A 15,131-nucleotide genomic window follows, 5' to 3' on the forward strand; every position below is an offset into this window, starting at 1 on the left:
CCCCTCAATCTTTTGAGAAGTTCCTGTCTGTCGAGAAACCCCCGACCTTTTACGTAACTTAAGCTACACTAAGAAGCTACACAGCCTAAGCTGTATGGTTCTGTGCGGCTACAGCACTGACACGAAGGGTGCCGAATGTGGCACCTCCAGGGCTCCCACAGCTCCCCGCCCGCCCGGCCCTCGCCCCGCGGGGCCGCTCCGCCCTCAGGGCCTTGCGCGGCAGCGGCTCCTAGTGGCGGCCGCGGGCGGTGCCGCCCCCGCAGCCCGGCCATGGAGGAGGGCGAGGCGGGCGCGGAGCCGCGGGGTCCCCCCGGGCGCCGCCGCTCGCCGAGCCCCGGCCGCCTGGACGTGAGCTCCAGCCGCTTCGATCCGCTGCTGGCGCTCTACTCGCCGCGCACGCCGCTGCCCTTCCCCGCCGCGCCCTGCTTCAACAACCTCGCCGAGTACGAGAGCTTCCAGCGCGGCCTGCGCCGCCCGCGCGGCCGCCGCGCCGCCCCCGCCCGCCGCGCCGCGCCCGCCGCCCGCGGGGCCCGCCGGGGCCCGCCCGCCGCCGACCCCGAGCGCATCCAGCGGCTCCGCAGCCTCATGGTGAACGCGGGCCCCGAGCAGGACGCGGCCGAGGGAGGAGCGGCGGCGCCGCGGCGGCGGCGGGCACCGCGCAATGTCCTCACCAGGATGCCCCGTAAGGGAGCGCGGCCCCGGGGGGGCTGAGCGGCGCTGGGGCGGGCGCTGGAGCCGGGGCTGGGTGCCGTGGGAGGGAGCGGCACGGTGGGGTCCGGGGGGATGGCGAGAGGGGCTGAGGTGGGTCGGGAGATGCGGTTGTGCCCGGATTGCAGTTGGGATGGAGTTTTGGGGAGTTTGGAGGTGAGAAGAGAGCGGTGGCTGGAGGAAGCGGTTGGGTGGCAGCGGGGCGTGGGTGGGTGACAGCGGGGGATGATGGCGTTCGGTCGGAAATGGTACTTAGGTGGTGAGACACTGGCACGGGTTGCCCAGGGAAGTTGTGGCTGTCCCATCCCTGGAGACGTTCAAGGCCGGGTTGGACGGGACTGAGCAACCTGGTCTAGTGGAAGGTGTCCCTGCCCACAGCTCAGGGGTTGGAACGAGATGACCTTCAGGGTTCCTTTCCAACCCAAAACACTATGTGATTCTATGAAATGGTGTGCTGGAATGAGGAACAGCATTTCACAGAGCTGGTCCCGCAGAGATGACACTGTTGTGGTCATGTCCTGTCTGACTTGGTGTGGTGATGTCTGTTATTTGGTTAGTGACATACATCCCCTTGGTTTTAAGGGGAAAAGGGATGAGAAACTGCTGGACTTTCAAAAGTACTATTTTAGACCAGGAATCAGATTTGAGTCCGTGCAGCTTATAGTTAAATCATAACCACAGGGTGAGTCTGTAACACACTGTTGTTACTTGGTTACTAACCATACATCCTGTGGGCATAAATACAGCACTGGCGTTTCTGTTAACATGATGGCAGAACAGTGGATTGAGGTGGGAGGTAGCTCTGATGTTGCTAAATTCATCAGTTGTGATGATGTACAAGTTTCTCGGTATAAATGTATATGTGCAATTGTGGTAATACCCCCTAAACATTAAGGGGTTCCACTTCTGCACCTACACCGAGGATCAAATGGCATTGCTATCAAATGAGATGTAACTTTAGTACTCTTAATTAACAATACTGGGGATTTTTTTGAATCAGTATCTCTTCACCACCATCACCTTAATGTTCTTTACATAAAAAGACAAAGCCCAAAATGTTCAGTTCTACCCAAAGCAGAACTTTTTTCTTGCTTAGACACCAAAACACAGTGTATTCATTGCTATATGTTATTAATCCTGGTACTTAAGAGCATCAGGATGATGCACAGGCAGATTTGGCTGCATGCAGAGCCTGGTCATTACAGCCCCTGGTGCTTGCAGAAGAGGTGTGTTCCAAAAATAAATTCCTTGCGTTGGAAGGACAAATATGCATTGCATATTTTTTCTGAGATGTCAGGTTGTTTAGAGGGTTTTGGATGATGTGTTCTGCCCTTTTGATCAGGTGAAACTGGAGGTTTGCCGTGGAGAAGCCAGAACCTTACACAGCAAGGAAAAGTGGGCAGTCTAGATTTGGTAGAGCTGTATAGTGTTTGCCAGGGTGCTGACAGGCAGAGGCATAGTTGGAAATAAGGATTGTATTTGGATTTTTATAAAAAGGTGTAGATAAAATTTATATGTAAAGGGAATATTGGAATTTAAAATTAAAAAAAAATCTAGATTTTAAATTACTATTCAAATTCTCAGGGTTGGTTAGAAAAAGTGCTGTTAACTGATTAAAAGCATCAATCTGATGTTGTGGTGGTGTCATCTCTGGTTCCCAGGGTGGATCTGTGAATTCAGAACATAAGTTTATCATCAGTTCAACTGAAGGAGGCACAGAGACTCACAAAAAGACCCTCATAAGCAAAGCTGGGAGGTGCTGAGGTAGCTTATGCTCTGTGTGAAACCAATTTCCTCCAGTTATCCTGCTGGAGGGGGCTGGCAAGAGGACAATGGATCTCAAAAAATAAACGTGATTAGGTTAATTCAGAAGAAACTGCTTTAGATTTCCCTGCTGTGGCTGTGAATTACCCTGCAGCCCAATCCTGCAGATCAGCTGTCATACAGTAACTTTACACTCACAGGAAGCATTTTCCACTGTGCAAATCAAACCTTGAATACATAGTCCCTAAAGCACAAGGTGAGAGATCATCTCTGACTCACATATTTTATTAATATGAAGAACTGTGTGAGATTTTAGACCAAGTCTTTTCCCTGACTCTCAGTAGGAATTTTACAGCAACCCTGAGGCTGTGTTTGCACAGGCAAATGGGTACCTGTGATTTATCACTGTGATGGCTTCATCATGACGTGGGTGGAAGTGGTAAAGTAAATAAGATTTACCCGCTAGATGACTTACAGTTGCAAAGATTTCTAGTGTGCAGATGAGACTTGTGTGTGCAAAGTAAGGCATGTGTTGTACTGAATTCCTTCAGTTTTGCCCTGGCTAAAAGCATTATTGTCCTGTGGTTTAACATGGTTTCATTGCTGGCTGCTGCTTAGAGTCGTGTTCCTCTGCCGAATATTTGTATGTCTTTGAAGGATGTTCAGTTGGCTGCTGAAATTTGAAGTGAAACAACACATTTTCATCAATTTAAAGTGGTCTGGTTTAGTTTGTTGAGGGATTTTGAGTCATTGTTTCAGAAATCTTCTCATAAAGGAAAGGAACACATCTGATACAATCCTTTATTCACAGATCATAATTAATCCAGGGTAGTCTTAACAAGGCATTTGTCTTTTCTGGGAAACTAACTCTGCCCCCATGAGCTTTCTGTTCCCTCTGAACCACTTTTATTTACAATTAGCATTACTTAGCATGAATTTGAAATGTAGTTAAAAGATTTTCAGCTAAGGCTGATTCGACTGTGGGTTATGTAAAGCAAAACCTTCATGTTTTATGAAGTCTTGGCTGTCCCCACCATAATAAGAATTTTGGTGGTCTGGTAATTGCAGCTGCAGTGTGTTACAGTGCTCTGGGGCTTCTCGTTCCTTTTACTGTGAAGACAAGTGTCGTGCCAAGATGTGCCATATTTGTACATAGAGTAGATTTCTACATTACTTTTTTTTCTCTCTCTCTGTATATGTAGTTACAAGATAATGTAGTGATAGAACAAGGGGGAATGGCATAAAACTGGAAGACAGTAGGGTTAGATTAGGTATTAGTAAGAAATTATTTACTGTGAGAGTGGTGAGGCCCTGGCACAGGTTACCCAGAGAAGCTGTGGCTGCCCCATCCCTGGGAGTGTTCAAGGCCAGGTGGGATGGAGCTCTGAGCAACCTGGGATAGTGGAAGGTGTCCCTGCCCACAGCAGCAGAGTTGAAACTGGATGATCTTTCAGGTCCCTTCCAACTCAAACCATTCTATGATTCTATTCTATGATTCTTTATATTTTGTTGAAGACTGGTGACGTTCTCTTTCTGTTTTAGTCCATGAAGGCAGCCCTCTGGGGGAACTTCATCGCTGTGTCCGAGATGGTGTCAAAATCAATGTTCACATCCGCACTTTCAAAGGGCTTCGTGGAGTCTGCACAGGGTTTCTGGTTGCATTTGACAAATTCTGGAATATGGTAATTATTGTTCCAGCTCTTGATTTATAACTGTTATACTGAAAACTTGAAATTTGCAACAGGTTTAAGCGGACAACATTCCGAGAGGATTAATGTGGTATTGTGGTGCACAAACTAATTTGCTCTGGCACCAAGTGCTGGGTTTCAGATGTAAGTGGTGCTTGGTGTTGGGCTGGTCCATCTGGGAGGTGCCCAACCGTTTTAGAGAGGATTTAGATGAGAGAGAAGCTTTGAAGAGTTCCCAGCATCTTCAAAGAATTCATGATTGTGGAATATAAGGAATATCAGAAACTTCCAAAGGTTTCTCTGCAAAACCCAATCTTTTTGTAGTGATTGTTGCTTCATTGTGTTCTTTCACTAACATCACTGGGCTGTCAGTGACAAAAGCTTTTCTCTGTGCTCTACCCCATGAACATCTTAAAGACAGAGGATGGAAAAGCAGCAATTAAATATTTGCGAGCCTGGAGCTGTGAAAAGTTTGGAAATGGGGAGGTGGGAAGGATTTTTCAGGCAAGGCTCAGAAAGGTTTTGCAAGTAATGCAGAATGGATTTAATGCTTTGCTGCTGCTTTTATACCTCAGTACAATTTAGATGATTAACAAACCAGCTCCAAAGCACAGTTTGTTCTTTGGAGAGATGGATTTTCTCTCAGATAGAACATAATTTCATTATGCCTTGACACAGAGCTGGTCCAAAGCTGCTTAATGTCTTCTTTTAATTTTGACCTTTCCGTTTCTTTTCTCTTCTCCAGGCCCTGACAGACGTGGATGAGACTTACAGGAAACCAGTAATGGGCAAAGCTTTCTATGCAGAACCTCAGCTCACACTGACCCGAGTAGGTGACCATCTCCAGTTTTCTTTTTTTAATTAGTATCTCCTTTTTCAAAGTAGTAAAAGGGGAGCATTGATTGGAAAACTGTATTTACATTTGAAATATTTTACCTCCTTTTATTACAGATGACTATAAAATGACTTGAACTGAGGGAAAAAAAATAACCCAAAATGTTTTCTGACCTTTTTGAAAGTACTTTGGCCGTAGTTCAGTGCTACTAAAGTTCCACTTTAGGGCCCCTGTTATTCAGAACATAGTTGCTGCCACTGCTTAGTTCAATATGCTGAGCTTCTAGAAGCTCTGGTTTTTGATTTATTTGTTCTGTGTGCTTTTTGCACCTGTGACTGATCAGGTCCATGTTTGTCCTGCCAGGGAATGTGGCAGAGCATCCCTCTGGTACAGCTGTTCATGGAGCCACAGTCTGTGTCTGCAGCCAGTGAAACAACACGGCTGTTTGGTCACTTGAGCTTCTAGCCTGGGTACTGTGGAGCCCAAGATTCTTGCTCCAAAGCAAGACACACTCTACGATCCAGCTGCAAACAGAGTTGTTTACCAAGTTGAGAACTGAAGAGATGATAAATGAACTTCTGAACAATGAAGGGGAAAAAAAGTGACAGGGCTGTGCCCGTTGTATGGCAACAGCTCTGGGCCTTTTTGAACATCAGAGAAGCATCACAAAAACATTTAAACAGTTTCATTGTGAGGAGTTTGCTTTCAAATTCCTGCCATTTAAATCCGTTTTTTGATAGATCCCACCCTTCCTTTTTTAAAGATTAGTTAAAAATAATCAAGTTGTCATTGTTCCTTTAGCCCACTCTCACAGGGATTGGCTTTCCATCCTGTTGCTGGGACAAGACAGGCTAACCAAGAATCCTTCTCATTTGTCAGTGTTTCATAAAAGCTTGCCTGCTGCCAGAGTAAAAGCAGTTTCTTTCCCAGTTTCAGCACCATGTATTCTTAGATTAATGAGTTCATGCAGTGCTTTGGATCTGCTGCTGTAGCTTTTATTATTTTTCTGTTGTTTGTGATCTGCTCACATCCCAGAATACCCACACGGCAACTTTTAGTTTGCTTTGGGGAACACAAAAGATCCCTCATTTTTTCAGTGTGCACCCTTTGCTAGTGGAGACCCCTTATCTTAGGCATTCATGACACAAGGATGTCTCTAACACTGACAACATTACAACAGCACTGGGAAAATGAGCTCATGGAGCAACTTGGTGTCTCTCTGTTACTCTTGACCAACGTTAAATGCTACCACACAGCAGGGTTGCTCCCCAAATTAAATTCCTTGGTGCTCACATAAAGACGTGCAAGAGATCCATTCACCTTGTGTCACTGTTTGACTTGGGTAAGAAAACATTGTCTTTATTGGTGGTGAAGATTCTTCACTGATTGTGTCTTGTGAGCTCTGATTTAGGATCATACACACAAATACCACGTGTGGAACAAGCAGCCTCTCTTGTTTTATGAATGTGGTCATAGACACAAATGTCCTTTTACAGCTGTTTGACAGACTCAAACTTCAGGAGTCCTCGGGGAAGAAGGGAGCTGACTCAAAGACTGTCTCAGAGGAGCTGGCCCTGACAAGTGACTCTCAGACGCTGGGATCAAAAGTTGGATCAGGACGAGGGAGAGCGGAAGAGGAGCGTGAGAGGCAGAAACACTCGGGCAGAGCTGGAGAAAAGAAGACGCCAGGTGACAGTTTGGTTGCCGGAGGTGAAGCTGATGTGGGCAGCAGGACTGCCCACACTGAGGGTGCCAGTGCTGGTGGCGCCCGTGCACGAAGCCAGTCCCGGAGGAAAAGGCGGCCCAAAGTGGATTATCAACAGGTGTTCACACGTCACATAAACCAGATTTTTATTCGAGGAGAGAATGTCTTGCTTGTCCATTTAGCACATTGACTTGGCTGAGCTTTGGTCAGCGTATTTGTTTGATAGCATGACTTGCTGCAGCAGCTCCCATTGCTATTTAAAGTTGTCATTGAGTTTGATGGTACCATGGCTGGTTTCCCATTGCCATAACAAGGTAGGGGAAATAATTGTAAGTAGAGCATCCTGAGCTTGATGCCAAAGCAGCTTCCTTAGATCCCTGTTGGGGGTTTCAGGACAAGGTCAGCAATGGAGTTGTTTCTGCGATATGAGGGAGGTAAGCACAGATCCCACTGCTCCTTAAAAAGAAGCTAAATGGAGAGGGTTGGAAGAGAATTTTGGTGTAATCTGTTATAGGAGCTACTTGTGGCACATGTTTAAGGAGCTTAAGATAAGACCTCCACCTGCAATGAATCAGAAATGCTCTTTTGCATGTTCTGAGAAATCTCAAGAGGAGATTGCTGATGAAACCAACAGTTTATCTGCTGCTGTTACATGGGTGTCCTCTTTTCCAGACATAATTCTGACAGTCATTTTGAAACAGTTTGTAAAAAGGTGGAGTGACATACTGCTGATGGCTATTGCCCTGTGTGATAGAAAACTTTTTAATTGAAAACTGCTCGTCTAATGTGAGTGATGATAGGACTGTAATTTGTTTTCCATATCAAAGCTTAGGCTTCTCTTTGTAGTGCTGTGCTTTGGCCCTGTGTCACCAGCAAGCAGGTGATGTAGCTGATCCAGGGGCCTCCATATTTGGGGTTTATCTGTGAATGCTGTGGATGCAGATGGAAAATTGTACTGTTACATTTCATCCATATACTACTTAGTGTAATAGTGAAGCTGGCAAAGGTGTAGGGTTTTTCTCAGATGTGTTTGTGCTGAGCACACTTGTACTGTATCTGAGAGCCTTTCAAGCTCTCTATTGAAACTAGAGGTGCTGTGCCTCCAGCAATTCCCATGGAGCAGAAATCTTCATGGATCTTTCCTATCCAAGTGAATGATGCATCATCTAATTCCAGTTGAACTGAGGTTCGGAGGTGTGGCTGAAAATGTTTTGAAATATAAAAGTCAAAGTCAACTCATCAGTGTTTTATTTTAAAAAGACTATTAAAGCCAGGGTTCTGCAGGAATAAACTAATTTCCAAGAGAGTCATGTGGAGAAGTTTCAGGGTAAATGAAGCTGTTATATTATCTAGTCTGTTAGCTTCATTGTCCAAGGACACTAGAATTCATGCTGCTATTCCTGTATTCATCTCAACTGCCTTGTGCTTTGCAGCAGATCCGTGTGTTTAGGATGAAGTTGGGAAATTGCTTTATATCAGGTCTTGTATTGCATATAGGGGTCATAAGTTCTCAAATTGAGTGACTGTTCTGTGGGTGACGTAGATGTCTGCTGCTGCAAATGCAGCATTCTGCTTGCTTGTCTTTAGGGGGATGTCTGGTGTTTGGGTGAATCACAGAAATCATTTAGCAGGAGTTCCTGGACACACAAAGCAGCTGGTTTTGCCTCTGGGGGAGCCTGAAGCTTCTGTCAACATTTCAGGTGACAGGGGGCTTGGACAGCTCATGAGCTGAGCCAGTGAGCTGCAAACCCTGGTTCAGCCTGGGACAGAAGTGCTTCAGAATAAAAAGTGCTGTTGAGGCAAAACAGTTTCATCAAGAGCAAAAAAGAAAAGAAAAAATGAAATACTATCTACAGCTTCTTATTATACATTGCTTTATTGTAATCCCTTCCCACTATGAACTGAGACCAGGCACTGAAAAGATTCTTCTCTTAGAGGCTCTTGTTTCCTCTCCTGTGCTGTTCTTGTTTGTGTTCCTGTGCTCTGCAGTTTTTCCCTTTTTTTCTTCCCCCTTTCTCCTGTCAGTACTTTGTCTCTTCAGGATGTTCTAAACCCTGGTTTATGAAGACTGTTCTTGTATTCATCCCTAGTTGTTCTGGCTTTCTGAACCATTCTTGGTTGGCTTTCTGTGTGGTTCCCAACTAACCAGAACCCTCACAAATTACTAGAAACATGTGAAGCTAGAAACAAGGTGCTTATTTCTGCTCCTGACTTCCCAGCAGCTTTTATTGCAAGTGAATATTTTCTTCATTCTGTTTTTGATTGGGGGGGGGGGTTTGCCCTCTGTTTTCTGACAGCTTTGTTTTTTATTTCAGTTGCTTAGGATGACTCCTCTCTGCCTTTTCCATTCTTGCCAGAGGCTGCTGGTTTTGACCTCTCCTCTTTCCTTCATATTTGCCCAAAGGATGTCAGACTACCCTCAGGCCTGTGTACTACTACATCTAATTGAATTCTTGCTTTTCTTTACCTCTTGTTCTTAATTCTATTTGTCTGCTTTGTATTGCCTTGTGCATTAAACAAGGTACAACTGCCATGAATGTTCTTGTGGCTGTCCTGCCCTCCTTCCTTGTCCATTGACACTTCCCCAAGTTCTCAGTTGCTACTGGAACTGTGTCTCAGTGTTTCCTTTAATCAGAAGTTTTTCTCTGAAACCTTGCAGGTGTTTGTTGCTTCACATTTACAAGTTCCTTTGTTTACATTTTATGAAAAATACTGGTGCTTAGACTTGCGTTTGTGCCTTGATTTTTGTATCATCCCTAACCTGTTCTTCCAGAATCATCACCTTGGGTCAGCAAACCTGGTTAAAAACTATAGTTTGTCTACTTTTTTTGCACTACCTCATTACTAAAATGTTCCTCCTCTTATCTGTGAAGTTGGTTAAAATTCTCTCTTCCAATTCAGATTTTATGGTTTATTTGTTGCTTCTTTGTTTGTTTCCTACTTTCCTGTCCACCTTTCTCCTTATTTCCAAGCTGCTTCCTAAATACAGCTGCCTCTTCTACAACTTCAGATCTTCCAAAATGTCTTCCTTTTCCCACTTCTTCTGGCATTAAAGCGCATTATTAAAATGCTATTTTATGGATTTTGTCTCTTTCAAGCATCATGATTGTGATTAAGCAAGTGATCCTGTATGTGTGTTGTCACTTGCATGTTTAAAACTTCAGATAATGTTGCTCTTTAAATAAAATTGAATGTCATGTTCTGAAATGAATTCTTCTACCTCACCTAAGTATTGACATAAATCTGTTCCAAAAAAAAAAAAAAAAAAAAAGAAAACAACCCTTGGAAACAAATGAGCTTTGGGTTTGGTGTTGGTTTTTTTTCTGGGTTTTTCTGTCCATGTTTTTTTTTTCCAAACTCAGCATCAAATTTTTGTTCAGAAAGCTGTCTGCTCCCAGCCTTCCCTCTCTTGGTTGCAGTGTCACAAAGATGCTGTGAGCAAAGACACACCAAAGGAATGAGGAGTAGGAGCAGGAGACAGTCCTAGGAGACAGAAAGATGTGTGAGAGTGAAAGAGGTTTGGGCAGGTATGAAGAACCTCTGAAAAGGATCCACCGGTTCCCTGGCCCATATTTCTAGGACTTTGCTCATCCTGGTGCTCAGCGGTGGTTCCTAACGTGTGTTTGTGGTGAGGTACCGAATTATAGGGAGCAGTTTTCTGAACTAACTTTGAAGGAGTGTTGGGATAATTTGAGAAATTTTTAGGATAATTTCTAAAACAGCAGACAAAACAAAACTTGTGAAATGTGGCCATGCCAGGTGCAGAAATGATGTAATGCCACAGTCTTGGAACGTGATGTCACAGAGATATCTCATGGTGTCATCGTGTATCTTTCCATTCCCAACACAGTCCAGCAGGGAGCCAAGTCTCAATTTTAAGAGTGGCAGTTTTATTTGTACAGTGAAGTGGTTTTGCCCAGTTTTTACCTAACACTTCTTAAACAGAGCTGTGGTAGTAGAAGAGGTAAGGCCGAGGGGAAAAAAGGAGCTTGTAAAAAAGGGTGGTTTTAGTTCCTTCTCTCAGCTGACTAGTCCAGCTTGTTAATTGCCTGGAAGTTTTTTTCCTGATCTAGAGAGGTACTTAGCACGTCCTCCCCAGGTGATTAATGAATTAATCAGTGAGTGCTGTTTTCCATCTGCTTCTTGTCCTTCAGTTTTTGGATTCGTCGTTTCTTTTGCAGCTTTCCCTCAGCAGGGCAAGATCAGGAATAAACCTGACTGCCTGCTGATTTTTCCCCCTCTGTAAGGAATGTTAGCCCACCTAGTTTTGAATCCAGATAGCCTTTGCCTGTTCTTGATTTTCATAGTGTTCTCTTCACACTTCTGGAATTATTTGGTCAGAAGAATTATTTGTCTTGGATGATAGTACTTTTGGAAGTAAACTGAAAAATTTTGAAAAACAATTTTGTTATTTATTTTCCTTCCCACAGTGCTAGGTTTTCCTTGTTTGCTGTTGCAGCCACCCACTTGCACCTGTAAATCACTGTGGGTGAAGAGGTGTCCAGGAAAAGAGAGGCAGAGAAAAAAAGGTGTCTAATTTTTATTGAATTTGACATTCTGTCTAACATGCTGCCTACACTCACCCCTTCTGTTTCTTACTGCCACTGACGTAAATGACACAGGTGGGGAAAATGACTTCATCCAGGGTCTTGAAGGAAAATGGAGAAGCAGCAGGGACAGCAAACTGAGTTTTTGAGGATGTTTATCTCCAGGTGAACTTCCCATCTCTGATCAAACAAATCAGAGTTATAACTACCAAATTACACTGCAAGCTCTGCCACTGGATAAAACTGGAAGGCACAGTATTGCACCTTTTCAGGGGTAATGCAGTGATTCCCTCAGCCAGGCAAGCTCTTCCCTGAGAAGCTGCTGAGACATATGCCAGTGTCTGCCTCAGAGCATAACTGCAAAATACTGCCAATTACTATGAAGATTTTTGTCTCCTGCCTGCACAGCCGAGGCTAAAACATAAATGCTGAGGTCTGCATCATCTGCAGCCCAGAACTATTTCAGTTCATGCTTTTGCTTCTTGACATTGGCTTAAAAATTTGAGGTGTGTACTATAGCAATCCTAAGACAGCCTTCGTTATAACATTATGAAAAGCTATTACTTACTAGAAATAGTATTGGAAAACTAGAGTATTACAGAATTTGTGGAATTCTTATTGTAATTAAGATATTGCAAACCAGGAAAGGCTGAGAGAATTGACATTCTCTCAGCTGAGACAATTAGGGATGACCTAATTGCAGCCTTCCAGCACCTGAAGGGAGCCGACAAGAAGGATGGAGAGAGACTATTTACAAGAGTATGTAGTGACAGGACAAGGGGGAACAGCTTCAAATTGACAGAGTAGGGTTAGATTACATATTAGGAAGAAATTCTTTACTGTGAGGGCAGTGAGACACTGGCACAAGTTGCCCAGAGCAACTCTGGATGCCCCACCCCTGGAAGTGTTCAAGGCCAGATTGGATGGGGCTTGGAGAAACCTGGTCTAGTGGAAGGTGTCCCTGCCCATGGCAAGATGGAATGAGATGTTCTTTTAGGTCCCTTCCAACCCAAACCATTCTGTGATTCTGTGAAATGTGGAGAAAACTGTTATCCTTTGCTGCCGTCTTTTTTACTTATTAGTAGCAGAAAAAACTAAGCCCTTTGGGAAAGGGTAGGCAAGGCAGTCTGATGGTCCTCGTCTGGGTAGGCACTGCAGGATTGGTGCACTTGATGGAGACTTTTCTTGATGGAAAAAAAAAAGGTGTGTAATTTCCTGTAAGTATAACACATACCTCTCTGTACATTATCCCAACTGTAGCCTTTCATGGCATGCTGAAAGTGGGAAAGCAGGCAAAGAAAGAGGAGTGAAGAGGAATTACTCGGTGATAACTCCTTGACATGGAAAGTGGCTTTCTAGCCTGTGGACTTGGGCACAATCAGGCCAGCACTGGGCAGTTGTGCTCTGTAGGGGAAGGGGGAGATGCAGAGACAGCCCTTGAGTGCAGCTTCCCTTGTGCTGTGAGCCTTTCACAGCACAGGAACTGCCCCTGGAATATCTGCCAGGCTCTTTCACTAAAAACTGACATGTTTGATCCCACCTTTAAAATTTTGCAGGGGAAACCCAGTGGGATAAAAAACAAGTAAGCAAATTTGCCCTGTTGAGGCAGGGATGGAGGAGACTTGGTTGTCCTTGTTGGCTTCCCAGGGGTGCAGGAGAAAGGACTACTTTAGTGGAGAAATAGCAGAGATGTTTGTCTGGTGATGTTTACAAGTCCTTTTAGATGTCACTAAGTGCTCTTGCTCTTAGCTGTTGGCAGGGAAGGCCTGTCAGGGAAGGAAAATGCCTTCTGATGTTCCTGGATAACTATCTTGTTAGCTTCTAGCTTTGTAGTGTACACTTGGATGACTTTGTTGAAAAAAATTAGTGCACCTGAGACTTTCAGTCAGCCTTGTATTCGTTTAGAATGAAAAACAGTTTGATCAGTTTGTGTGAAAACATATCCATCCTGTTTTCCTCTCAAAAGATCAGTGCTCTCCCTCAGGAAAGAAATGAAAGCTGCTCCTATAGCGATTGCTTCTGATTTTCACTACTTCAGAGCAAAGTGCAGCTGTGTCCTGTGTGTTCAGTGAGACACATCACTCTGAGAGGAGGAAATGAGAGAAGTGTTTGGTTTGCCTGAAACTAAAATGGGCATTAGGAGGGGAGCAGATGCATTGACCTCTTTTCAGATAGTGCACACATCCACTGTAGTTGGACAGATTGGGACTTGTTGACCAATCAGTCACCTATAGAGCTTCCTTAAGGAACCACAGAGGAGCAGCATGACCTGCCAGACTGACGTGGGACTGGGAGTCAGAGGCTGACAAATTCTTGTCTCTCTGCTCCTCACTGTGGCCTTCACAAGTCACTTTGTTCCCTCTCCCTGACTCTCCACAGCTGCAACACTTCTAAGAGCAATCCTTGCCTGTCTTGCAAGGATCTGGGGAGGTGGTAAGTGCAAAGTATTGTTATTAAAACTATCCCTGTCAGGTAATGCAGGTACATCCACCATCTGCCCTCTCCAGGCACGTGACTGTTAGACTCACACCTTGGCACATGAAACCTGTGCAGGGTATCAGGTACAACAATGCACTTCAGTCTTGAAATTACTGACGTCTTCAAGGACTTCAATATCTTGTTTCACAGCTGCAGTTCCACGTTTGGGTCAGATTGTGATAAATGAGAGTGTAACTTGTTTGTAATTCCTTCTCTCTCTTCCTAAATATTTTGTTTCTTAGGAAGCTGATGCTGCTATGAACATACTGAATAATACTGAATTTGCAATATCCTGCTTTCCAGATGTAAATGTTTATATTTAAAATTGCTACGACTGCAATGCAATAAATATATCTGTGTAACAGTTTGCCTCAAAGCATGATTTTTTTTTTTGTGCTCTGCCAATACACTTGTGTCAGTGATGGAGCTCCTACTGTGGTGGTGAGGACCACCTGGATGTGGAGACCACCAGGTTTGGATACAGTATTGCTGTCTAGTCACATGGTTTGTGAACAAACCCCTCATGTGTGTTGAAAAGGGTATTAATCTACAAAATAGGAATATAATTATACCTGTCTTGTAGAAGTGCAAAAGGGAAGTGAACTTCATGTTGAAGAACGTAACAACCATTGGCCTGATCACTCAAAGGTCTATTTCCTTAGTATGTGGTCTTCCACCATGCCACCAGGAGATGGTTTTTCAGGAATTGGGGAGGTCCGGAGCCAGCATCCAAGCATCTGCTCTGGTGTGTGCATAGCCAGCGGGGAACCTGTCTTCCAGGAATCTTTCTATTCCCCAGGTAAGTGATGCTCATGTATTTGGATCAGAGATTTTTTTTTAGGAAGAAATTGTTCCCTGTGAGGGTGGTGAGGTCCTGGCACAGGTTGTCCAGAGAAACTGTGACTACCCCATCCCTGGAAGTGTTCAAGGCTGGGTTGGCTGGGGCTTGGAGCAACCTGGGATAGTGGAAGGTGTCCCTGCCCATTGCAGGGAGTTGGAATGAGATGATTTTAGCTCCCATCCAACCCAAACTGTTCTAGGATTCTGTGTTAACTCTGTGGTTTAGCATTGGAGATGGTAACATACCCATGCTCTGGAATTCTGATGTTTGCTAAAGGAGTAGTTCTCATTGCAATAGGAACTGTTTAAAGAATAAAATTTGCAGTTTAAAGCCAGGAGTGGCAATATGAGGATGCATGTAATGAGCAGGATCTGACAGAATTCACAGAAGAGGTCTGCAACCCGTTGACTTTGATTTGCATTTGAAAGTGTTGTTTTACACTGGAAGTCTGCCCTGTCTTCCATATGTTGGGTGTTTCCCTGATTTCTTACAAGATGATTTACAGCCAATATGGCAGTAGACTCGTGGTCTTTTAGAGTCCAGCTGTAAAGGGATCATTCTGGGA

General features: G+C 44.4%; 1 protein-coding gene across 1 annotated transcript; it reads left to right on the forward strand.

Moving 5' to 3' along the window:
* The first annotated feature begins 259 nt into the window (after positions 1 to 259).
* On the forward strand, positions 260 to 12,012 carry LSM11 (LSM11, U7 small nuclear RNA associated). The gene is made up of 4 exons (XM_027718779.2): positions 260 to 682; positions 4,015 to 4,154; positions 4,906 to 4,989; positions 6,492 to 12,012. Exons 1-4 carry the CDS (start codon positions 271 to 273, stop codon positions 6,888 to 6,890), a joined length of 1,035 nt encoding a protein of 344 aa, XP_027574580.1. The 5' UTR covers positions 260 to 270; the 3' UTR covers positions 6,891 to 12,012.
* Positions 12,013 to 15,131: the final 3,119 nt, after the last annotated feature.

This window comes from Pipra filicauda, unplaced genomic scaffold, assembly GCF_003945595.2.
Source record: "Pipra filicauda isolate LSUMZ 115617 unplaced genomic scaffold, ASM394559v2 scaffold3_size10097308_pilon, whole genome shotgun sequence".
NCBI classification, from domain to species: domain Eukaryota; kingdom Metazoa; phylum Chordata; class Aves; order Passeriformes; family Pipridae; genus Pipra; species Pipra filicauda.